The following is a 20,813-nucleotide window of genomic DNA, read 5'->3' on the forward strand; positions in this document are numbered from 1 at the left end:
ACCTTGGCCCAAATACCTAAATATCCACCTGGTTCTTTTTCCAATTCGTCACATCTCAGCTCAGACACAGCATTCGGTGCAGCTGAGCAGCCTGAATTTGAAAATCTGAACATGATTGTTGGTTCTATAAATAGGATTTGTGCTTCTATAAAAGTCAGAGCCAACTGCTCTTCATGCACTGAAGGGCCTTTTATGAAAGCTGGAGTGAGACCTTCTCTCACAGGTTGAAAGGTGTCCAGGCCAGGAGCAACTATAGCACACAAGAGGCCCGGTCATGTCTACCAGAACCTGGGCCTAGAACCAAACCAGCGCTTCCTCTAACCTGCTATGTATAGTTACTCCTTTACGTCAGTTCCACCCACACAGAGTCCAGCCCAGATGGAGGTTCACCAACCTGAAATGCCACAGCTGAACTCCTGGCTATGCTCTTGTGGTGAGGGAATGGCAGACATTTTATAAATAACATGTTGCTGTGCTGCTTCCAGGTTCCGTTCACTGGAGGTGGTGGAGGATATGTTCTTTAAAGGTTCTATTAAATACTGCTCCTCCTCTGTTGTTATAACACCGTGCTTGTTAGGGGAGAAAATCAATGAGAGACACAGGTTATAAACAGGAAAACAATCAAGCTAAATGCACAAAAAAACACAGAGTTATGTGTATAATCAACTCATTAAAGGGCCAGTCCTAATTTTTAACTATGTAAATGAAACTTTGCACTTCATAAACATACAGAAACACAGCAGGGACAAAACTAAGGAACTTGAGTGACCACTTGAGGGTGCACCCCCACAAACCTCCTTGTTGAAGTGTCCAACTTTACCAAACAAAAGCAGTTTTTAAATAATCTCTCCTTTCAGGACAACCGTACGAAAAGCACAACTTTAGACAACTAAACAGTTTAACTGCTAACAAAGTTATGAATAATTATAGATTGTAGAACTTCCTGCTTACAGAGCTCACACCTGAGATCCTGCTCCATCTCTTTGTGACAGTGAATTAAGTGGACTCTAGTCTCTGCCAAGACATCAAAGTTCTTCAGGTGGATGACCTGAGAGAAGGTTTGTCCAGGCTTGACCTCTTTGTGCTGCTAATTTAGACAAAACCATCCCATTGATCTGTGAACTTTTCTTCCCACCTGTGCATTCAAACTCACACCTCAGGTTTCTGTAGTCCAAACTGAGCTGTGAGCATCTGATTGTGCTCCCTGAGCGTTCAGTGCTCCGGTCTCTCTCTGCTAATCAAGGAATTGGAAGAAATGTTAATAGCTGCTACCCCCTCATGCTTCTAAAGAAGGCAAATAAAGGCCTTTGCTTCTTATTGGCAAATGTAATCATGTGGAGGAAACATGTAGCCAAATGTGTTGGCAAGACCTGAGCTCTGAGTATCATAAATTGAATTAGTGTTTGCCCCTTTTTTCTCTTACAGCACCAAAAATGGACAAAACTGTGTCTGTACTCTTAATGTAATCAGCTGTCTGGATGCTTTGAGATCTTGACATCACACACTATTAAAACCCTGAAACCCAGAATGTTTCTGCGTGCTGGTGTGATGTGTGCTTAATTGCTTTTATTGTGGGTTTTTACTGAGCCAAGCCTGTGTTTCCTATAAACCCCATCTGAAGGACTTTTCCCCAGTCTGAGCTCCGGTGGGGGGCAGTGAAGGAGAGAGAGGAATGTTTTAATGTTGGTGTAATTGATTGTTTGGGGTTCGTAAATTTGACTGCAGATTAGTGACTAATGCACTGTATGTGTGAAAACATGTCCCGCAGCAGGAAGAGGAGGTCACATGAGGCTTGAAGGGACGCAACAAAGAAAGAAAGAAAGAAAGAAAGAAAGTTCAGATGCCCAGGCTGAGTTATCCCAGAAGACACTGTGATGGTGGGAAGCTCCTCACTCCACCTAAACTCCAGGTTAATACAAATACGGGCAAATAAGGGTGGAGCTCAGGAGCTGCATAAGCCATGCCTCTAATTATAACTTTAGTGAGTTATAGAAAAAGTTTTGAAGCTCAATGTGGAGGCTAGCACCATTGTGGCAGCATCTGACTCCACCTAACGCCTGGTTTATCCAAAGAGGTGGAGCATGCTTGGAGGTGGTGTATTTCTGCTGTAGAGTTGGACATGTTAACTTGTACGGTTGTTTGGAAGCTGCCCTCAAGTGGACACTGCAGAACTGAGTGTGCACATGAGGACATGAGTCATCATTGATGGATGCGGCTGTAAAAAACAGTTCCTAAACTCTGTGGATGTTCTTGAGTAAGTACATGGCTGTTGCAATGTCTCCCAAACTGACTGACGGCGTGAACTTGTGAAACACTCACCAGGCCTTTGCAGTTGCTGAGAGCCACTCTGGTCGTGCTGTGCTGATTTTGCAAGAATCCCACATAGTGACAGTTATCTACCGCGTTATGACGCCACTCCAGCCCCTCTTTGCCCCAGTACTCCACTGTGAAGTGTTTGGACACCAGGTGGGGGTTTAGAGTCAGGTTTAAGTGAAAGTGCTTTCCGTAGGCGGACAGTCTGTAGAACAGCCGGGACTCTGGAGGGTCTACGACGGGCTGGGGTCCCACGACGGGCTCGGCCACCCCTCGTCTCCGCCGGCCCGGCCGGTGGTGCTTCACAGTGTAGCTCAGGAACTCTCCGTTCTCATCCACCCGCAGTGGGACAGTCAGCTGGTAGTGCTGCAGGTAGGACAGGAACTCCTCTTTTTACAGGCAGAAGAAGAGACAAGAGAAGGTGAGACAATGAAAACAACACTGCTGGTCAGAACAGGAGCTTCCCGTCCACCATCATACCTTGAGAGTTGTAGGAAAGTCTGTTGATGCTTTGAAATTCAGAAGCGGCCATCACCACCAGGCTCAGTGTCCAAGTCAGCGTCTTCCACAAAATTTCCATAATTCAGGGAAGGGTGTGACATGGGGTGGGGTGGGGGGGCGAGAGGGTGCTACAAACGGGTCAAAAGCACGCGATGTGTCCGATGCCACACCATAACAAGTCCGTGGTTATCGGTCTCCTTGGCTCTGAACGTTCTCGCCGTGCTCCGAGGCTCATCCAGGTTTCAGATTTCTCCAGAAGGCGAGCGCGTCCACGTCTCAGCGGCCTCTGGATTCATGTCAGCGGCTCGTAGGAAACACTGTAATCCATCAGACGCAGTCAGGTCTCAGGTGTAAGTCCACACAGGAAGCTCTATATTGAAAACTTGTCTTGACCAATCCATCTGCATTCCTGTCATGTGCAGGGAGGAAATCAAGCAGAGGTTATTGATCCGATTCTTAGTCAAATGATAAAGTTACACAAAGCTGTACCTGTGATTTACTGGTGGGCAAAAAATAGTTTCAAGTTACTCAAAACATGTTTTATCATCAAAATGACAACAATAAAAACAACTTTGCCAACACAAAAAGTCACAGCCAGCTGCTTAACCTCACATATCTGAGACTTTAGGCTGCTGATCGATCAGCCGACTAACTGCAGCACCTCTGGTTTGGTGTCCACTGGATGAAAAAGTGCGTAAAGCAGCTGAGTTAACGTGTAACTAGACTCACTCCTGCTCCATCTGTGCCTGCGCCTCATTAAACACTGGAGACAGTTTCACGGCCAACACAGTGTGACAGAAGCGAGACTGCGCGGTGTCACTGACGTGTAATAACCGCGCATAAATCTCAGCGATATAACTCAGCAGATCGCGGTGACGCGCCTCGCGGCTGCATGTGCGAGCCAGACTACTATAAACAAACGTCAGCGGGTCTGGGTGAGACGTGGATGGAGTCCAGTGACAGGACTGACACGGGACTCGGATGGAGAGGAGGATTTCTTTTCTGTTTTTTTTTAATGAGCGCGTATTTCTTCGGGCTGTGGAGCTCCAGACAGACAGACACAGCGCTACCTACTTGGCCACGCTGACCCAGACAGTTGGCCGGCAGCCCGTGCGCCGTACACCGGTACCTCAACTAAGCTACAGCCCTCACGGAGCGTCTGCAAAGTAGAATAAACCCAGCTCCTGTCGTGTCATTAGTCGGTCTGAGCAGGCAGACCTGTGGCGCTGCAGACTTCACACCCTGCTCCCCGTGCGTAAACGTTACCAAAAAAAAAAAAACACTTTGTCCATGCAACTGCGCACTGTCTGAACTCACTGTGCAGCAACACGACCGCACCAGCACAAAGACTCCGTGTAATGTTCTCAGAGTTTGCACATATTTACCATGCTCATCCTCACTGTCAGCTCCAGTCCAGGCGTGCAGGGAGAGCTCCGGACAAAAAGACTTCAAGTTCCTGCTCTGCTCTCCTCTGCTCATCTCCTTCTCAGCGCTGCCATCCTCCTCTGAATGTGCAGTCAGTCCAGACAGACAGACAGACAGACAGACAGCAGGATCCCAGCTCACAGACTCTGTCACCCAAAAAAAAAAAAAGTAGTTATTCAGCTTCTCAGTGCTGGGCTTCCTCCAGCAGAAAGGTCCTTTTTCCAGCCTATCTTTCGCCTTTTATAACCTCAGACTGTGACTTCATGGTGGAGGCTCAGTTCAGAAAATGTTGCATTCAAACAGCAGCATTAAAAAAAAGTTGGCGTGGAGCTGCTCCTGCTCACTACATTGCAGAGACCGGGTATGTCCTTCCAGCCAGGACAGCTTCAAATTGGCAGCTTTTTCAGGGGGGAGGTGACGTCAGTGCAGATGTGCCTCTCTCTTCCATCAACTATTGCGCATGTCCATCAGCGCTGCCCTGAAATAAACTCCTGCTCTTTTAACAATATAAAAGTAGAGACAGCAAATAAAGATCATTAAAAGTACAACAAAAACCACAGATTAAATGTTTACTTTACTTTTAAGTTTAAATGTAAGAAGCAGAAAATAAAATATAAATTCACTTAGACATATAAACATAAGCACATTAGCTAATAAGCTAAATTCATCATCGCAAGCTAGCTGCTATCAAATCCACTGTAATGGTGTTATCATTACAGCTAAGCTTAGCCAGCTAGCTATAATTTAGCTACACTGAGAGTATCCGACTGTTTACTTCTTAATATTAAAGTTAGATAAAGTGTTTTGTAAATCGTAAGCTAGCTAACATAGGTGACAGACCAGCACCGGGAATTAAAAATTAAATTAAGTGTCATCATCAACTGGATTCCGGTCATTATATTAGCAGAGAAGCTAAACTTAGCTCGCTAACTGTAGCTTTGCTACAATAAAAACATCTGGCGTTGTTTACTTCAACAATAGCTGACAAAATCATCTACAAATGGCAAGTTAACAATTATCTCGTGTGACAGGTCAGCACTGGAATCTAAATGTAAACATTTAAACGACATTATCTCCTTAAGATAAATGTCGCTACATTACATAGCTTGTTAGCTAACATTAGCAACAAGTGTAGCTGTCAGATAATACAGTAATACTCTGTGTAATTAAAACTGTAAATTATATTTAATAGAGTATAGATTCAGGCTGTGAATTCCTTAGAATTCCAATTTATTTACCGATAATGAAATTAGTTTGAGAGTTTGATGCCTGAATCCGGGGGATGTGCCCTGTTTTGGTGCGTTCAGGGGTCTTCTTCTGTGGGCTGCAGGCTAATAGCAGGCCTGTGTATTCAAGTGTAATTTAGCCCACGTCTATCTTTAGTCTGACGGAAATTGAAAATCATGCCTATTCCCGAGTTTCAGTTACAGCCGCTCATTATGTAGGAAACCTATATCATTACAGTCATTACACGCTCCCCTGTAAGCACAGGCTGAGGTGGCGTCAGCGCGTCCTGCGGGCAGCAGCGCCGCTGCGTGTCTGGAAGGGGAACAGCAGCTCAGGAAAAGTACTGTTTATTATCTGTAACGTCAGAGGATGATCAATTTATGCATTTTACATCTCTAGTCTCTGTATTTAACCTTAATTTTGTTTATGTTTTCTTTAACTTAATGTATTATAATACATTAAATAAAAAAATAAACAAAAGGTAGCAACTATTTAACTAATAACTAATAAAATGCGACATAAATTCATATTTCTGCATTAATCTGACCAATCAAGAGCCACAAGCAACATGATACACACAAAGAATGTCTGTCTGTAATAACTTTTTAATCAATTTTGGATTATGTATGTAAGACTTAAACAATAACATGACCTTCGAAATGACAGCTGTAAACACAGGAGTGCAGTTCGTTGAAGTTGAGTTTTTTCCGTGGTATAAAATTCTCAGTGTTCACTCATTATCGTTGATTTTTAGATATGGTGTGTTTTATTCTAGACAATTACACATGTTGTAAGAGTTCCTGAAACAACAGCAGGAATTATGGTGAAAGAATGTTTATTGTAGGTGTGGTTTGTGGCCTGTTTATGTAGAATATCTCATGACTGCACTCATCACCTGCTCTGACGGGTTATAAAGGGCCGCACCTCCTCCACGTTTCAGTCTGTTATCCAGGAGCCGTCCTCCATCAGCTTCACCGTCCTTCAACCCTCAAACCCTCCAACCTACAACCATCTGGTAAGATTTATCTCTTTATTCCTGAGAGTCCTGAACGGATACCTTATGCTGCCTTTTCCACAGTCTGATGTTCAAATAGAGGAGTAATTTATAGTGATGTCTGCTGGGGAAGAAAGAGAGGTAATAGACATGAAGTAGGCCAAGCTGATAAGAACAAACATGTTTCATCCCACAGAGAAATCATGGCCGTGACCATGCAGCCGGGCCGGTACGAGCCCTCCGACTGGCAGACGGGAGTCTGCGAGATCTGTGACGACTGTGGAACCTGTAAGCATCTTTGTGTACTGTGTTTTCAAACAATAATGCAGAAGAATCACATATTATTTATTCTAAAAACTAAAGTCAGGTGCTCATGTGAACATTAAAGAAGCTTCTGCTTCTGCAATTTACATCGTTTTCTCATGATAGTGACAGGGAATAAAATCCAGAGTCCCCATTTTGGACAAAAAAAAAGTTTAATCTGAGACATCGATCTTAACGGTTGATGTCTCAGATTAACCTTTTTGAGTCAAATTCCTCCTTCTAGAGGACTGTGGCAACAACTTGCCCGTATGAACAGGAAGAGGAGCAACAAAAACAACTTCAACCTTCACCTACCTTTCCTTTGATGCGTTACTGTCTCCAGGCTTCTACGGCCTGTTCTGCTACTCCTGCCTCGGCTGCTCTATTGCCAGTGACATGGATGAGTGCTGCCTGTGTGGTCTGGGCATGCCCATCCGCAGCGTCTACAGGACCAAGTACAACATCAAGGTGAGTTCCATGGAACTACAGCAACACTTTCAGGTGCTTTAAAACATCATTTAACAAGCAGCTCACACTTCTACCATTAAAGCTGTGTGAATAATCTGCTATAATCTGAGCTGGACTTGGACGAGCACACATCGAGCAGCCTGCACACGGCCACTTGTATCCACTCCGCTTTCTGCATGTGTCACTTCGCTCGCTGTTTGCTCGTTATCCTGTTTTTGTTTGCTTTCTCCTGCACTGTGGCTTTATTGGTGTTTAAACAGATATCTAACATCTGGACAGGAGAACAGTTGGCTGACATGGAGACAGTGACGTCCAGTGATGATGATATTTCCTTTGAATATCTGAAACTAATAAGAAAAACTGTAAAGAAATATAAAGTGAAGTTTATGGGGCAGTTGTATTTCCTCATTTTTAAACCTTTACAATTCATCCATCACATGACCCTTGAATGATCAAACACTGCTCCAAAATCATAAAAGGATCAAATCTACAGACACTCCCTATTAGCATCAGGATTTACAGCAGATCCAAAGTTCACACAGCTTCCTCTGAGAAACCTGCCTGGCACCAACTTATCACACACCCCACGTCACTGAGACTGATAAAGAGTCATCAGCTGCACCTCTTTCCAGTGAGTTTCCCCTCTAACAGTGTGTGTGTGTTCAGGGGTCGCTCTGCAACGACTTCATGGTGACTGCGTGCTGCCCGTTTTGTGCCACCTGCCAGCTGAAGAGAGACATCGACCGGAGGAAGGAGCAGGGCATCTTCTAATCAGGGTGATTTTTTTTAAACTTTCATATGTAGCTGCTGAAATGATGGAAAAAAAAAATCACACGTCCACTTTATGTCCTCCCAGGTGCTTCCATGACACCAGGACAGCTGTAAACGAGCTGGGCTGCGGTCTCTTCCTCTTTGATATGAAGCCACAGAGCGCTTAATGATGTGTAATACTGTGTGATTTCACCTTTTGTACCGGCTGCACCCCTCCAACAGTTAACCATTAGTCAGCTCAGATACACCGGGCCAGCGTCAGGGTTATCAGCTGACAGGGAGAGACCACCGCTGACTTCCAACCTCAAATCTTTACAGATGATAAATAGATAGAACATTTTAGCGCACACTGATCACAGCTATGTTGGGGACACTGTATGTTGGTTTTAATAAAAAGCTATTCGTGGAAAAGTGGAGCTTATTTGACTGATGTCTTTTTTTTTTACTAGCTGTGATAAGAATACCAACACTCACACAGTAAGGGTCAGGGGTCAGGCTCAGGGTCTCTGCACCTCAGAACTGTCAGAAAATCCAGTTAACAAGCCTATCAGATTGTCAATCACTCAAATTTAACCCTATACTGTGTGAAAAGGTAAACTAAGCATTCATTTCCCCATTAAACATCCTAGATGATACAGTCTTAGGACAGATTTCAGAGGCGTCACCTGTCTGAGTGTCATGCACAGCTAGAGAAGCATACGTACTCGCCTGCTTTCCAAACACAGGAACAAACCTCTGGCTTACCTCAGCTGCTTGCATTTACATTTCCTGTCTGTAGTCGTCTGAAACACTCTGAAGAAAAACACCTCGTTCTTCTCTGAAGGGCAAACTTACAGGTGGCTCAAAGAAGATGCTGCTGGAGAGAAAACTGGGACATTTCACAATGACTTGTTCCTGAAGCAGACAAGATGAAACCAGGAAGCTGAACAGTTGCATTTAATTCTCTTTTTGCTCTCAGAGGTGCACATAAACCCAAGAAACACTTGACAGATGCAGCCGTGTTGTTGCATTAAAAACAAGCATGTGTTAACAGATAAGTCGTGTCTTCTTTTTGACCCCACTTCATGTAAAATATGCGAGTGCTCGTGTCCCGTCTTTGTAACTCCGCCTGTGTTTACATCCAAGTCAGATCCGAATCAGAAACATCACAAAAATGTGGAGACAACATGTCTGAGTGACGGTGGTACCGCCGCATGAAGCCAAAACATCAGGGCCAGCCGAGGGAGCAGTGCAGAGGCTTGTTTTGGCGAGGGGTGGGGGGTGGGGTTGTTTACTGGGTCATCTGGGTTTCCATAGCCTGCGCCGCCCACTCCGGAGCAGCCTGTCGGATCTTTTCCAGGAGGTTGTTAACTTGGAAACAAAGAGACTGGATCTGTTTGTCCCAGGTGGGAAGAGGTTCCCGGGCTGCCAGAGATAAGAAGAGAAGAAGATCAGATCATGATTTTCTTCATGCTAGTCATGCTGCAGCCTGCTCTCAGAGTGTCAGACACCCAGTTTGAAAAGATTTCCACCTGCTGTTCACAGACATGTATTACACACACACACACACACGACATGTCATCAGGCCTCCACCTCAGTGAAGCTAATAAAGCTGTATTTCCTTTCTTTAAAGCCCTTTAGTGAGAATGAATGCTCTGTAGTTCCTGAAACTTTGGAAAGAACTTGGTGTCACGTGGCCTCGTCAACTACCCGACCCAGAAGTAAACAAAAGACAACATGCTGTAGTTAAAAAAACACACACACCAGCCACTGTTACTCACTTTCAAAGTGTACGATTCCATCTATCTGGTCAATGAAGCCATTCATGCGTCCCTCTGTGATCATCTGGGAAGCGATCTTCTCAGCCTGAAGACCAAAACAGAAACTAAGATCTCCACATACAGAGAGGGGAACAGACCCCTGATCATCCAGTCCATGCCTCCTCCTTCATACCTTTGCTGGAGGGATTTCCAGCAGCGCTCCTAGTTCTTCAAAGGTGATGTTGTTGTAGAGTTTACTAGCAGAGAGAAGGTTGTGTTCAATCACAGCTCTGTCCAGGATGCTGGAGCCTGAAACAGGTCAAAGAGTAAATGATGTAATAACCCAGTAGCTTATACTGTGTGAGGCCGATGATCTGTACCTACCATCTGCTGTGGTGGCTTTCTGGTGAGGCATCAGCATGGCAGCAAACTCCTGCAGCTGGTTTCCTCTGATGATGCGGTCCAGGTACATTTTCTCCAGAATACCGTAGGCAGCCAGCTGCTGACAGCGCTCGTCCTTAAAGAGAGTGGCCAACATGCGGGAGCGCTGCTGTCCTGAAAAACAAACAAACAAACAACAATTTGAATGAAAAACCTTTTTTATTTCAGGAACCGTGAACACATCAGTACTGGGGTACCTGCGGAGGCCAGTATGGTGCAGTTCAGAGCGTGTTTTAATGCCTCCAGACGTTCACTTTCATGGACAATAGATTTATACGACAGCTCGTTGTATCTCTGTGCAGCTTCGATGAACTTCCTCCTGAAATCTAAAACTCTGGCGTAGCACACCTGAGAAGGAGAGAAGCAATCAAGCTCAGTTTCTCTGTCTTTCAATAGCAACTCTGTGTCTGTGTAATCATTAAGGGATCTCGTACCTTATAGTGAATCTGCAGCTGCTCATTAGAGGACTCATTCTGAAGCAACGAGGCTCTGTTGATGTAGGCCTCTGCCTGCACCGGGTCATCGTCTTCTAGGTATAGTCGGGCGATTTTCAGGTATGTATCCAACTTATAGTCAACATTATACTGCCTACACAAGGGAATAAACAAGTGTTTAAAGATGAAAAACATACAAAACCAAGACATAAATGTGCAAAGATCCCACTTACTTCTGTCCTGTTTCAAGAGGAATTCCAACTAAAACCTGCGCAGCGTTCCTCCAGTCGCCCTCCTTTTCATAAATAGTTGCTAAGTGCTGTCTGATTGAGGCTACCTGAGGATGTGTAGGAATACGGTTTGATTAGACACTGCAGTGACAACACCTCACGTTTAACCCCTTGAATAAATCATCTTACCTGCTCTTCGAAGGAGATGACCCTGGGCTGGATCTTTTCCAAGGTGAAGTGATACACTGCTTTAGCTGTGGCATCAGGCAGGTTTGGCAGATGTGTGCAGAAATCGGTGAGCAGTTGCCTCGAGATGACAAGACTGACGTTTTCATTGACCACTAATGAAAAGTAGCAAATGTTAAGAGTGAGATATCCAGCTCAGATCCAATCAAGGAGATTGCAGCAGGCGCAACTTACTTGCTTCAACAAAGGCCTTTAAGGACTCCAGCTGATCAGCATCTGTGAACTGAATGGCTTTCTCCAAAATTTGTCGATATCTGAGAAAAAATATTTGGGTCAGAAAGTCTACGTCTCTGATAAAGACAATCAAACTAATAAATTAAATAAATAAAATGCTATTCTGTAGAAATACTGTATGTTTGTTTGTTACACTGGATCATTCCACATGTTCTGCTGCAACAACAATAAAGAGTTTTTAAAGACTGTTCGCAATCATGTCTTCATCACCCATGTACAGCACTATTAAACTATTAAATTTTATTGGAGCAAAAAAAATCATCATAAGTCCTCAGTATAATGCAACATATTTTAGAGCATTATCTCATAATATGTATGTGAGCTTTCATTTCTATCACAGCTCATGTTCCTATCGAAGTGCTGTGTGAGTTTTGTACAGTAAAATGGCATCTCCGTTTTGATATTGTGGTGAATTCATAGTCTTAGTTTTGTCTTTTGGAGCAGCCCTAACAGATTATTTTGAAGCTATGTTGTGCTCAGCAACACCTGTGCAGCTAAACAGCAGCAAGTTAGCACATATAGCTAGCTGGCTATATGACTACAAATAGTGGTACTTAACTCTTACTGCCTTTAACTCTACAAAATGTACATTTAAACCTGAAATATTGCACTTAAAACGCTCTGACAGACTGTTAATCTGACTAGGTAGCTTGAATGTATGGCTTGTGCAGCTAGGTAGCTAACGTTAGCTTAGCCTGCTCCATCCCTGCTTGCTAACAGTTAGTGTGGTTCCGCAGGAAAACATTCCGCTATCATGAACCACTGTATATATAATTAGCGTTACGTACTTGGCAGCCAGATCTTTATGAGATCCACTGGAATTCATCAACTGTGCCAGCTCCTGCCTCACTTCGGTCGCCATTGTCGCCTGTAACGAAGTGTCAACAGCGCCGGTGTCTTCCTCCGCCTGGAGAGCGCGAGCCTGCCGTGCTCCAGCAGCGAGGCGCGCTCCAACCGGCGAGAACGGGACAACCGCGGGGGCGCGCACGTCGAAGTCTCGATTCATTTGTCTCTAATTAATACTTTACCAATACTCAGACCAACTGTTATTATTCGTCGTGATCAGCGATGGAAGAAAATAAAAGAAAAGAAAAAAAACTTTATGTTAATCTAATAAATAAGGTATAATCTGAAATGTAGTAAAAGTTATGATAAAATGTGTGGACCATGCAGCACAGTCTTGTTTAAATGTCTAACCTCAAAGGATGTTTCTGTAAAAGTATAAATGCTGTTTTAAAACAGATGCATGTAGCTGTGGACAAAAAAACTTTTATTTTACCACGATACAAAAAGTCATATTTGTGAAGTAATTTAGAGAAATAATGAGTAATGTCAACAAGTTTTAAAATGTAGTATAAATGTCTGTATATCTGTTTTCTGTTGTAAAAAGGTGTGGATGATCATTATAAATTAATTAAAATTAATTAAAATCAATCCATGGAAATTACTTACAAACAGCTCTGACCTTATTATTAAAGCAGTAATAGTAATTAAAAATTTGGTAAAGTAAATATATATAAATAAAATACTGTTTCATTCTAAAAATCTGATATTATTGACAGTAGGGCGCTGTACCTTTAAGTGTTACGTAACTGTGACGTAGGGCGCGGAGGGCGTGGCCTGCTTGTGAAATGTCAGGGAGGAATGGCGCTCGGCGCGGTATTTTGAACAATTGCTTTTTCCTTTCCTCGTTTTATCTGGAAACGCAGGCCAGCGTAAAAAATCTCGGGTAAGTACGACTGCGCGCTGGTCCCTCCTCGGGTTCCACCACACTGTATCCAGCAGGGAGCCGCCTCATTTAAGAACGTATTCAATGTTGAGATATAATGTTGTGCTAGCTAGCTCGGGGTTAGCAAGCTCAGCAAGTTTGCTAGTACAGTTGTCCTGCCCGCTGGGCTGGCTTGATGAGGCTGCTGCTCCTGATGATGATGATGATGATGATGATGATGCTGGTGGTGGTCATGATCATGATGATGATGATGATGATAGCGATGGTTAAGGGTAGACCCCAGTGAGGAGCAGGATATTCCCAGGAGCTGAGTAAATACTGTATACAGATGAAAAGTTAATCGCGAACAAAACAGACAGTTTAACAACATATAGTTCAAATACCGGACAGCTAAGTTAACTAAACTGAAAATTAAAGAGGTAAGTTAGCTAGACACTGAGTTATTTGACTTCTAATTGTTCCATGACAATAACTACACCAGTCTGCCTCTGTTGTTAGCTGCTGACATTAGCCTTTAACCTCCTAACGTCATTCTATTTCTAGTTCATACGCGGATCTATAGGTCAGAAATATAACTGAAATATGTGTCATTAATAACTGGTTAGGCCGTGCTAACTATAGCTCCAAAGCACAGGCTGCACACACTGCTATGGAAATGTATATCTGCAATTGCTATAACTGCACTGCAGGGCTAAATTGTTATAATCTCAAGTGACAGGAGGAATTACTGAAAGCTAGCATTGTTTACGTTGTCAAGAGTCTGCTAAAAGAGTTTGTTGCTCGTAGCGCACAGTTTTACAACAGGTCTCCTCCCCAGCTCCATGTACGGCTGCTTTGTTTTGCATTAAATCGTTGCGGGAGAGTGACTCCACTTAATGTGAATATTTATATCAAAGGCATTCCCCTCATTCAGCATAGCTCAGCGTTAGCCGGGCAGCTAACCGAGCTGATGACGAGGTAAAAATGGCGGATCTTTCGAAATCCAACCCCGGCCTGAAATAGTAACGCAGCCAAGCAAACAGCTTGTCGCTTTTCTCACTCTTTGCTCCACTTTTGTGGATGTTTTTATACCAACGGGTGCAGTTTATTTCGGTCTCTGAAACCAGTCAGATCAGCTCGCTGTGTGTGTGTCAGTGTGTGTGTGTGGTATGGGGTGGGTAGGGTTCATATGTGCGTTTCGGTGGATTAATGTTGACTGTTGAGTGCAGCAGGACAAAGATATGCCTGAGATGATCGGCGCGGCCTAGCTAACCCGGCATCAGCTGTCAGGATGAGGAAACGTGATCGTATTGATTAAATCTCCCCTGATTTACTGTGAACTGATCATATCTGGGTGAAGTTGTCTTTTGTTGTGAACATGCGGCTAACTTGCTAGCTCTTACTGTTTGTTTACATTTCCTGCAGAGCTCTCTTGCAAACAGACTGTGTTATTACACGGCTGTTTAAATCCATTAACCATGCACACAGATCCATCCTAATTGATAATGTAATCATTTCTAGTTGTTTTATTGCTATCAGATGTGTACAATAATCACTATTTGCTGCAATTTAGTGTGATCTCAGGCTCTCAGAATTTTGCCAGGAATACTTTTTTGGCACAATTTTTTGTAGCTATTCTACTTTATTGATCCTGCAGGTGAAAATGTTAGGTTGATTTGTGTATGTTGTGCTTATAGGATTAAAAGAGAGCTGAGAGTTTGCAAGCATGGATGTGGTGTCACCAGAGCTCAACATCCTCCTTCCTGATGAGATCATGGACACTGAGGCCATAGAGGACGTCCCTCACTCCCAGTCGGACGGCAACGAGGTCCAGTCACAGTCTGTCGTCGACACTTCTGTCCCTATGGAAACGGATACACCCCTGGTCCCTGAGAACTTGAGCCTGTGCTCGGATGCTGCATCCACTCAGGCTCTGACCCCTTCCACAGCCACAGACTCTACGCTTAGCATCAGCTCCGGCGGTCAGATCTCTATTTCCAGTACGCCTTCGCCTGTTCTTACCCTCAAACCAGCCATGGCTACTTCCACATCCACAACCAAAACTACAGACAGTGTGACCGGGACTACTGTCTCTACAAGCGGCTTACAGAAGCTCACGACTCCGTTCACAATCTCAGCCGCAAACCACCAGATCATTCTCAACAAGGTGGCCTCGTCTCAGGCCACGGAAGCAGCCAAGTCTGCGGGCACTCCTCCCCAGGTCATCAAGCAGGAAGGACAAAAACTTTTGGTCACAGCAATAGGAAAGTCGGGTCAACCTATAGTGCTCCAGTTACCCCACACCGGCAGCAAGCCTGGCGTTTCGCCAGCTTCAGGAGATACAAAGACTTCAGCGCCACAGTTTAAAGTGGTGACGATCGGTGGGAGGCCAGAGCTGAAGCCTGTGACGGGGAGTCCAGGCAACCAGCTGACCACGTTACAGGCCCAGCAGCTAAAGACCGTTCAGGTAACATTTGTTGCTGAGATAAATTCACACAGATGGTGCCTGGAGCACACACACAACACAAACAGCTCACAAACTGTTTATTAGCTGTAGTAAAAACGATGCTGGTTAGATTTGTGTTTAACCCCTTGTTGTAAACATCAGCGCCGATGTTAGTGTTTAACACGTGGTGGTCGTTAAACATATGGCTCGACTCTGTGAGCAGGACAGAACAAATGTTCTTAGTTAGCACCTTCTGAAACAATCTCTGTCTTTTAAGGCTGATTACAGGACAGTAGCATGTCACTGTATTTAACTAATTAAAGGACCACAGTCCTCAGTACTTCAGTGTCTTTATACTCAGATGAGGAATTAATCAATAATATGCTTATAAACCCTTAGTTTACTGCAGATATATCAATATCAGTGTACATGTCTGCAGATCAGTCACAAGAAATAAACATGTATAATGTGGTTATTATGTCAGCCTGGTAAATTCAGTGCAATGTTTCCAGAGCTCAGACATCAGAAGGGAGAAAACACGTTCAAAGCATTCCAACTGTGTGAACTTCTTTTACTAAATATTTCCTCAGATTGCCAAGAAAACACCAGCATCCTCAGCTGCACCCATCAAGTTCATCATCACAAAAACCGTCAACAGCAAAGGCCTGAGTCCTCAGACATCAGTACCTCCTGTTATCACAGGTGAGCTTTTGTGAATGGTTATTACATGTGTGAGATCATTGTTCTGCCGTAACTAATCCACGTTTACTCAATCCTCTCCATAGGACGTGTCCTGACCCAGAATTCACCAGGGATGACTCCAAGGACCATTACTCTCTCTGAGACCCACAACACCTGTGTACAGAGCATCCCTGGTAAAAAGATTGCTATCTCACCCCTCAAGACTCCCAGCAAGGTAAGCTCTACCTTCAGGATAAATAAAGATTCAAGCTTTAAAAATGAACCACTAAAGCTCACGTTCATCTCTGTGCTCATACCGTTCGTTTGTGCCAGGTGACTGTTGTATCTGTGGCGTCCCCGACCTCTAATGCCTCTCAAAAGTCCATGACGTTGCCTGTTAATGTAGCACTTGGCCAGCAGATCCTCACAGTCCAGCAGTCCACGTCTGGTTCTCCTGTCAAGGTGGCCACCAGCCAAGCTGCAGCACAGGTGAGATCACAGCACGGCGCCTCTCAGACGTAACACCGGCACGTTTCTCAGTGTCTAAACGCTTCATCTCTCCGCATGTCTTCAGAATATTAAACCTGTGCAGTCCGTGGCGGTGGGCGGAGTTGGCGGTTCCCAGTTCAAGACCATCATCCCGCTGGCCACGCAGCCGAATGTACAGCAGATTCAGGTGCCAGGAAGCAGGTTCCACTACGTTCGCCTGGTGACAGCGACCACAGCGAGCAGCCCGGGACAGCCCAGTGGGCCCAGCACCAGCTCCATACAGACAGGTGGGACTTCTGCTAATGCTCTCACTGCTGTGAAATACTCTGCAGACACTTATGATGCTTGATATCCTGCAGCCAAGCCTATGGTGGTCAGCGCAGGAGCCGTGAGGATGTCGGTCCCAATCGTCCCAGCTCAGCCTGTGAAGCAGGTAACCACAGAGTTCTCTCTTCAGGTTTTTTTCCCCCCCGAGAAACATCCACTGAGCTGAATTCATGTATTTCCTGTAGGTGGCACCGAAGCCCCTGACGTCAGCAGCACAAGTAGTAACCACCCCTCAGACCCAGCAACGCCTCATTATGCCTGCGACGCCACTGCCACAGATCCAGCCCAACTTCACTAACCTCCCTCCAGGCACCGTTCTGGCACCAGCTCCTGGAGGCGGGAATGTGGGCTACGCAGTGGTGCCTGCACAATATGTCACACAGGTCAGGGGGGGTGGGGGTTTGAAGACAAGTTTCTTATTCTATTCATTATTGTTACGAGTATGTTGAGACGTTTGTGTTTTCTTGTAGCTTCAGCAGTCGCCGTTCGTGACTCTCGCCAGCAGCACTAGCTTCCCTGCAGCCGCTGGAATCCAGACTCAGGCCAGGTTGCCTCTAAACGGGTGAGTGAGTTCTTTTTATAACTGTTTACCACACGGAATAATATGAATATGGCCGTGTTTTATGTGATCAGACATCTAATCTATATGGGCGATCGGTTCACAGTTTGTCAGCAGCAGAAACGACCTCAAGACCACGGAAGCCGTGTAACTGCACCAAGTCACAGTGCCTCAAACTGTGAGTATAATGTTTTATACTAATTTGAATAACCATGGATTTTAAACCCCCTCAAAACCTGCGATTGAGTTTGAAGGGGAGATTCACCAGACTATGAACTGTCTGATGGTCCTTGAATGCATCATGTAGGAAATATGATACAAACAGGACCGACGAGTTCTTGAAGAAGACATCAGTCCAGTTCTGCTTTTGACATAAAGCTGCTCGTTCATGTGTTTCATTGAGGCCGATTTACTGAACAGACCCGTGTCCTCCTCAGATACTGCGACTGCTTTGCAAATGGAGAGTTCTGCAACAACTGTAACTGCAACAACTGCTTCAACAACCTGGAACATGAAACGGAGCGCCTCAAAGCTATAAAGGTGAGTTCAGTTCGGAGTTATCGCACTGAGCTGCTTCCATGTCACAGACGAGTCAAGGTGAGGATGTGTTTTCACAGACGTGTCTGGACCGAAATCCAGAGGCCTTCAAACCTAAAATCGGTAAAGGCAAAGAGGGAGAGTCCGAGCGTCGGCACAGCAAAGGCTGCAACTGCAAACGGTCGGGCTGCTTGAAGAACTACTGCGAGTGCTATGAGGTGGGTCCGGGTCTGGATTTTTTCTTTGTGTGGTGTTGACTTTCCCACCACAAATGAACTCTTTCTGTCTTTGCTAGGCGAAGATCATGTGCTCGAACATTTGTAAGTGCGTTGGCTGCAAAAACTTTGAGGAGAGCCCGGAGAGGAAGACGCTGATGCACCTGGCTGATGCAGCCGAAGTGAGAGTGCAGCAGCAGACTGCAGCCAAGACCAAGCTGTCCTCACAGATCTCAGACCTGCTCATGCGGACAACGCCGGTCATCTCAAGCGGAGGCGGGAGGTACTGCTGTATAGACTGATAACTTATGACAAGTCAGCTGCATTTGTCTGATGGCGTTAAGGACGGTGTATTCTCCTAATAAGACCTCACACGTTCTGCTTTTTTCCCCCCACAGGCTGCCGTACACGTTCGTAACAAAGGAGGTGCTGGAAGCGACGTGCGAGTGTTTGCTGGAACGAGCCAAAAAGACAGAACAGACTCATCAGCCTCAGGCCGAGGCAGAGAGGTTGATCCTGGAGGAGTTCGGACACTGCCTCATGAGGATAATCAGCTCGGCGGGGAAAGCCAAAGCTGGCTGTACTTCCATCAACTGCTAGGCCGAGCTCTCCCGAAGCTCTCCGCCCTCTTTACCACAGCCTCACAGACACAGTGGTCTTTTAACGGTCTGTCTCCTCTCCCCCTCTCTACCCGGGTTTCGCCTCTCCTGCAGGGAAACGGGTGGTCTCCTTCATCAGAAGGCCATACAATGGCCCGGAGGCAGGCGGATTCTCCTGCCAGCTGGAATAATAAACAGTCGCACTGAAGGACACATGGACAGAGTCTCTGCCGGAGCTGCCTTCGGTGTCGTTAACACACTCGTCCGCCTGGTTGTGATGCACAGAAGTGACTGAACAGGAGTTTCACTTTCCCTCTCAGACATTGTTTTAAAACTTTCATTCTTCCATTTTACTGTTGTTCTGTTCTTCTTTTCTCATTTTGAGGGTTTTAAAAAAAATGCCTGTAATTTTTATGTAATCAGTATATTTGTGCTTTCAGTAGACACACACAGAACATGTATCTTTTGATATTTATTTTGACATGTCATTTGTAATCGTTGTGAGCGCTAATATTGTGTGGCTTATAGTGCTGCAAACTGTTAATGATTAACCGAGGCTAGGCTAAATTCTTTCCAAGAAAAATAAGTAGAGGCAATCTATGGTTTTATCCTAAGTGCAAGTGTAAAATGAATGCACACACATAATGCATTACACACACACACACACAGAGCGCAGCTCATCATAGCAAGAACATGGCTACACTGATGGAGGTACACACTCTTCCTGGTGCTGTTTTATGTTTTATTAGTCACATGCTAACTGTACATTAAAAACGACATTAATTATTGAAGCCTGTGTGAGTGTGAAGTGAGAGCTTAGCTAAGGATGTGCCTGCAGTTAGGGTTATATTTAGGTCATATTATATTTTTTACATGCTAATTGAATATCTGGGAACACATTTTCCATTGGTACACGCAGTAAGGATGCAAATTCATCCAGCTTCATTTAAATTGGTTAGAATATTATGCTCTACATTTACAGCAGTAGTACATCCCAGGCAGCAGGTGGCGCCACCGCACCAGAGAGCGGCCACTGAAGAGAAGAAGTTCGGTGGAGGCGGAAGTTTGTACATTAGCACCAACGTGGTGGACAACGGTGGTGTGTGTGAGAGTGTCAGGGATAGAAACGGGTTTATATTAACCTAAAAGTGTCGCGTTTTGTGCTTATTTACAGGATCCACCACGATTTGTAGCTAGCTAGCTCACTTCTCTTTTTTTAGCGTGATTTTAAAAAGGTTTTGTTAGCTTAGCACTTAAACTACACGTGGATGGTGTTATTCATAAATTAGGTAAGTAACTCCCGAGTATTTATCTTTACATTGATTAACAAATAATGTGTCATTTGATATTCAATCAACTAGTAGTGAATTCGGCGCACATCCAATCATCTTATTTCTTAATTTTAGTAAAATGTGTGTTTTAAATCAAAGTCTTGTTTGGCAGATTATCTGAAGAAGGACCTCCAGTGACTGAAGCACGTGGACCTGTCTGCCTGTACGTATGTATTAGTGTTTTGTGGCGTTAAAGTGAATTTCCATCCCAATGATTATATCAATCACTACCCATCTGACCCACTGGGGGAGATTATACCTGAGCTTCTAACTGAGGGTGATGCCATTCAGTTGGAAATGTTCCTCTCAGGATGCAGCATGACTCACATCGGTGCCATTGTTCTTTCAGAGTTCACCTGCAGAGAGAGGACAACAGAGATCAGAAGACTCCACAACATTTGCATATTCATCATCTGACTGTTTTGGCTTTGTACTGTAAATAAGTTCTTCAATAAACACAGTTTGTATACCTGGTATATTCACCACCTGACACAGTGTGTGTTTTATATGTTGGAACAGTGTTGAATAAACTGTGTTTACAGTTGTAGTCTATTGTTAGTTACATTATACCTTTCACATTAGTGCATTGTTGGAC

The 20,813-nt window shown here is 44.6% G+C and overlaps 4 protein-coding genes and 1 long non-coding RNA gene across 6 annotated transcripts in view; 3 read left to right on the forward strand and 2 right to left on the reverse strand.

The window, feature by feature from the left end:
* adamts6 (ADAM metallopeptidase with thrombospondin type 1 motif, 6) overlaps positions 1-4,298 on the reverse strand; it is a 43,469-nt gene extending 39,171 nt beyond the window's left edge. The window contains exons 1-4 of the mRNA XM_028418387.1: positions 4,200-4,298; positions 2,794-3,223; positions 2,320-2,702; positions 395-569 (exon numbers count right to left, since the gene is read on the reverse strand). Coding sequence (XP_028274188.1) covers positions 395-569; positions 2,320-2,702; positions 2,794-2,893 — 658 coding nt within the window. The 5' untranslated portion in view covers positions 2,894-3,223; positions 4,200-4,298. The remainder of the gene's footprint in view (positions 1-394; positions 570-2,319; positions 2,703-2,793; positions 3,224-4,199) is intronic.
* Positions 2,670-8,418, forward strand: LOC114443996 (placenta-specific gene 8 protein-like). The gene is made up of 6 exons (XM_028418386.1): positions 2,670-2,685; positions 6,337-6,481; positions 6,657-6,748; positions 7,107-7,231; positions 7,898-8,007; positions 8,088-8,418. Exons 3-5 carry the CDS (start codon positions 6,664-6,666, stop codon positions 8,000-8,002), a joined length of 315 nt encoding a protein of 104 aa, XP_028274187.1. The 5' UTR covers positions 2,670-2,685; positions 6,337-6,481; positions 6,657-6,663; the 3' UTR covers positions 8,003-8,007; positions 8,088-8,418.
* A 503-nt stretch (positions 8,419-8,921) lies between these two features.
* cops4 (COP9 constitutive photomorphogenic homolog subunit 4 (Arabidopsis)) lies at positions 8,922-12,278 on the reverse strand. The gene is made up of 10 exons (XM_028417813.1): positions 12,115-12,278; positions 11,267-11,346; positions 11,036-11,187; positions 10,850-10,953; positions 10,617-10,770; positions 10,380-10,530; positions 10,126-10,296; positions 9,935-10,050; positions 9,763-9,847; positions 8,922-9,406 (listed from the first exon to the last, which is right to left on the reverse strand). The coding sequence occupies exons 1-10, from the start codon at positions 12,186-12,188 to the stop codon at positions 9,273-9,275; spliced, it is 1,221 nt and encodes a 406-aa protein (XP_028273614.1). The 5' UTR covers positions 12,189-12,278; the 3' UTR covers positions 8,922-9,272.
* Positions 12,279-12,907: 629 nt separating this feature from the next.
* lin54 (lin-54 DREAM MuvB core complex component) lies at positions 12,908-19,678 on the forward strand. 2 transcript variants are annotated; one of them, XM_028418534.1, is made up of 14 exons: positions 12,908-13,055; positions 14,732-15,501; positions 16,071-16,182; positions 16,266-16,396; positions 16,495-16,650; positions 16,736-16,937; positions 17,010-17,083; positions 17,163-17,360; positions 17,448-17,539; positions 17,643-17,714; positions 17,974-18,076; positions 18,154-18,291; positions 18,369-18,571; positions 18,687-19,678. In XM_028418534.1, the coding sequence occupies exons 2-14, from the start codon at positions 14,761-14,763 to the stop codon at positions 18,886-18,888; spliced, it is 2,424 nt and encodes an 807-aa protein (XP_028274335.1). In that variant the 5' UTR covers positions 12,908-13,055; positions 14,732-14,760; the 3' UTR covers positions 18,889-19,678. The 2 variants fall into 2 exon arrangements, with proteins under 2 accessions (XP_028274335.1, XP_028274336.1); XM_028418535.1 differs by lacking the exon at positions 12,908-13,055 and adding an exon at positions 14,221-14,388.
* Positions 19,679-19,971: 293 nt separating this feature from the next.
* On the forward strand, positions 19,972-20,794 carry LOC114443589 (uncharacterized). Its single transcript, XR_003671455.1, has 3 exons — positions 19,972-20,176; positions 20,331-20,381; positions 20,568-20,794. It is a non-coding gene; the product is annotated as an uncharacterized LOC114443589 (long non-coding RNA).
* The last annotated feature ends 19 nt before the right edge of the window (positions 20,795-20,813 follow it).

This window comes from Parambassis ranga, chromosome 12 (genome assembly GCF_900634625.1).
Source record: "Parambassis ranga chromosome 12, fParRan2.1, whole genome shotgun sequence".
Classification (NCBI taxonomy): Eukaryota; Metazoa; Chordata; class Actinopteri; family Ambassidae; genus Parambassis; species Parambassis ranga.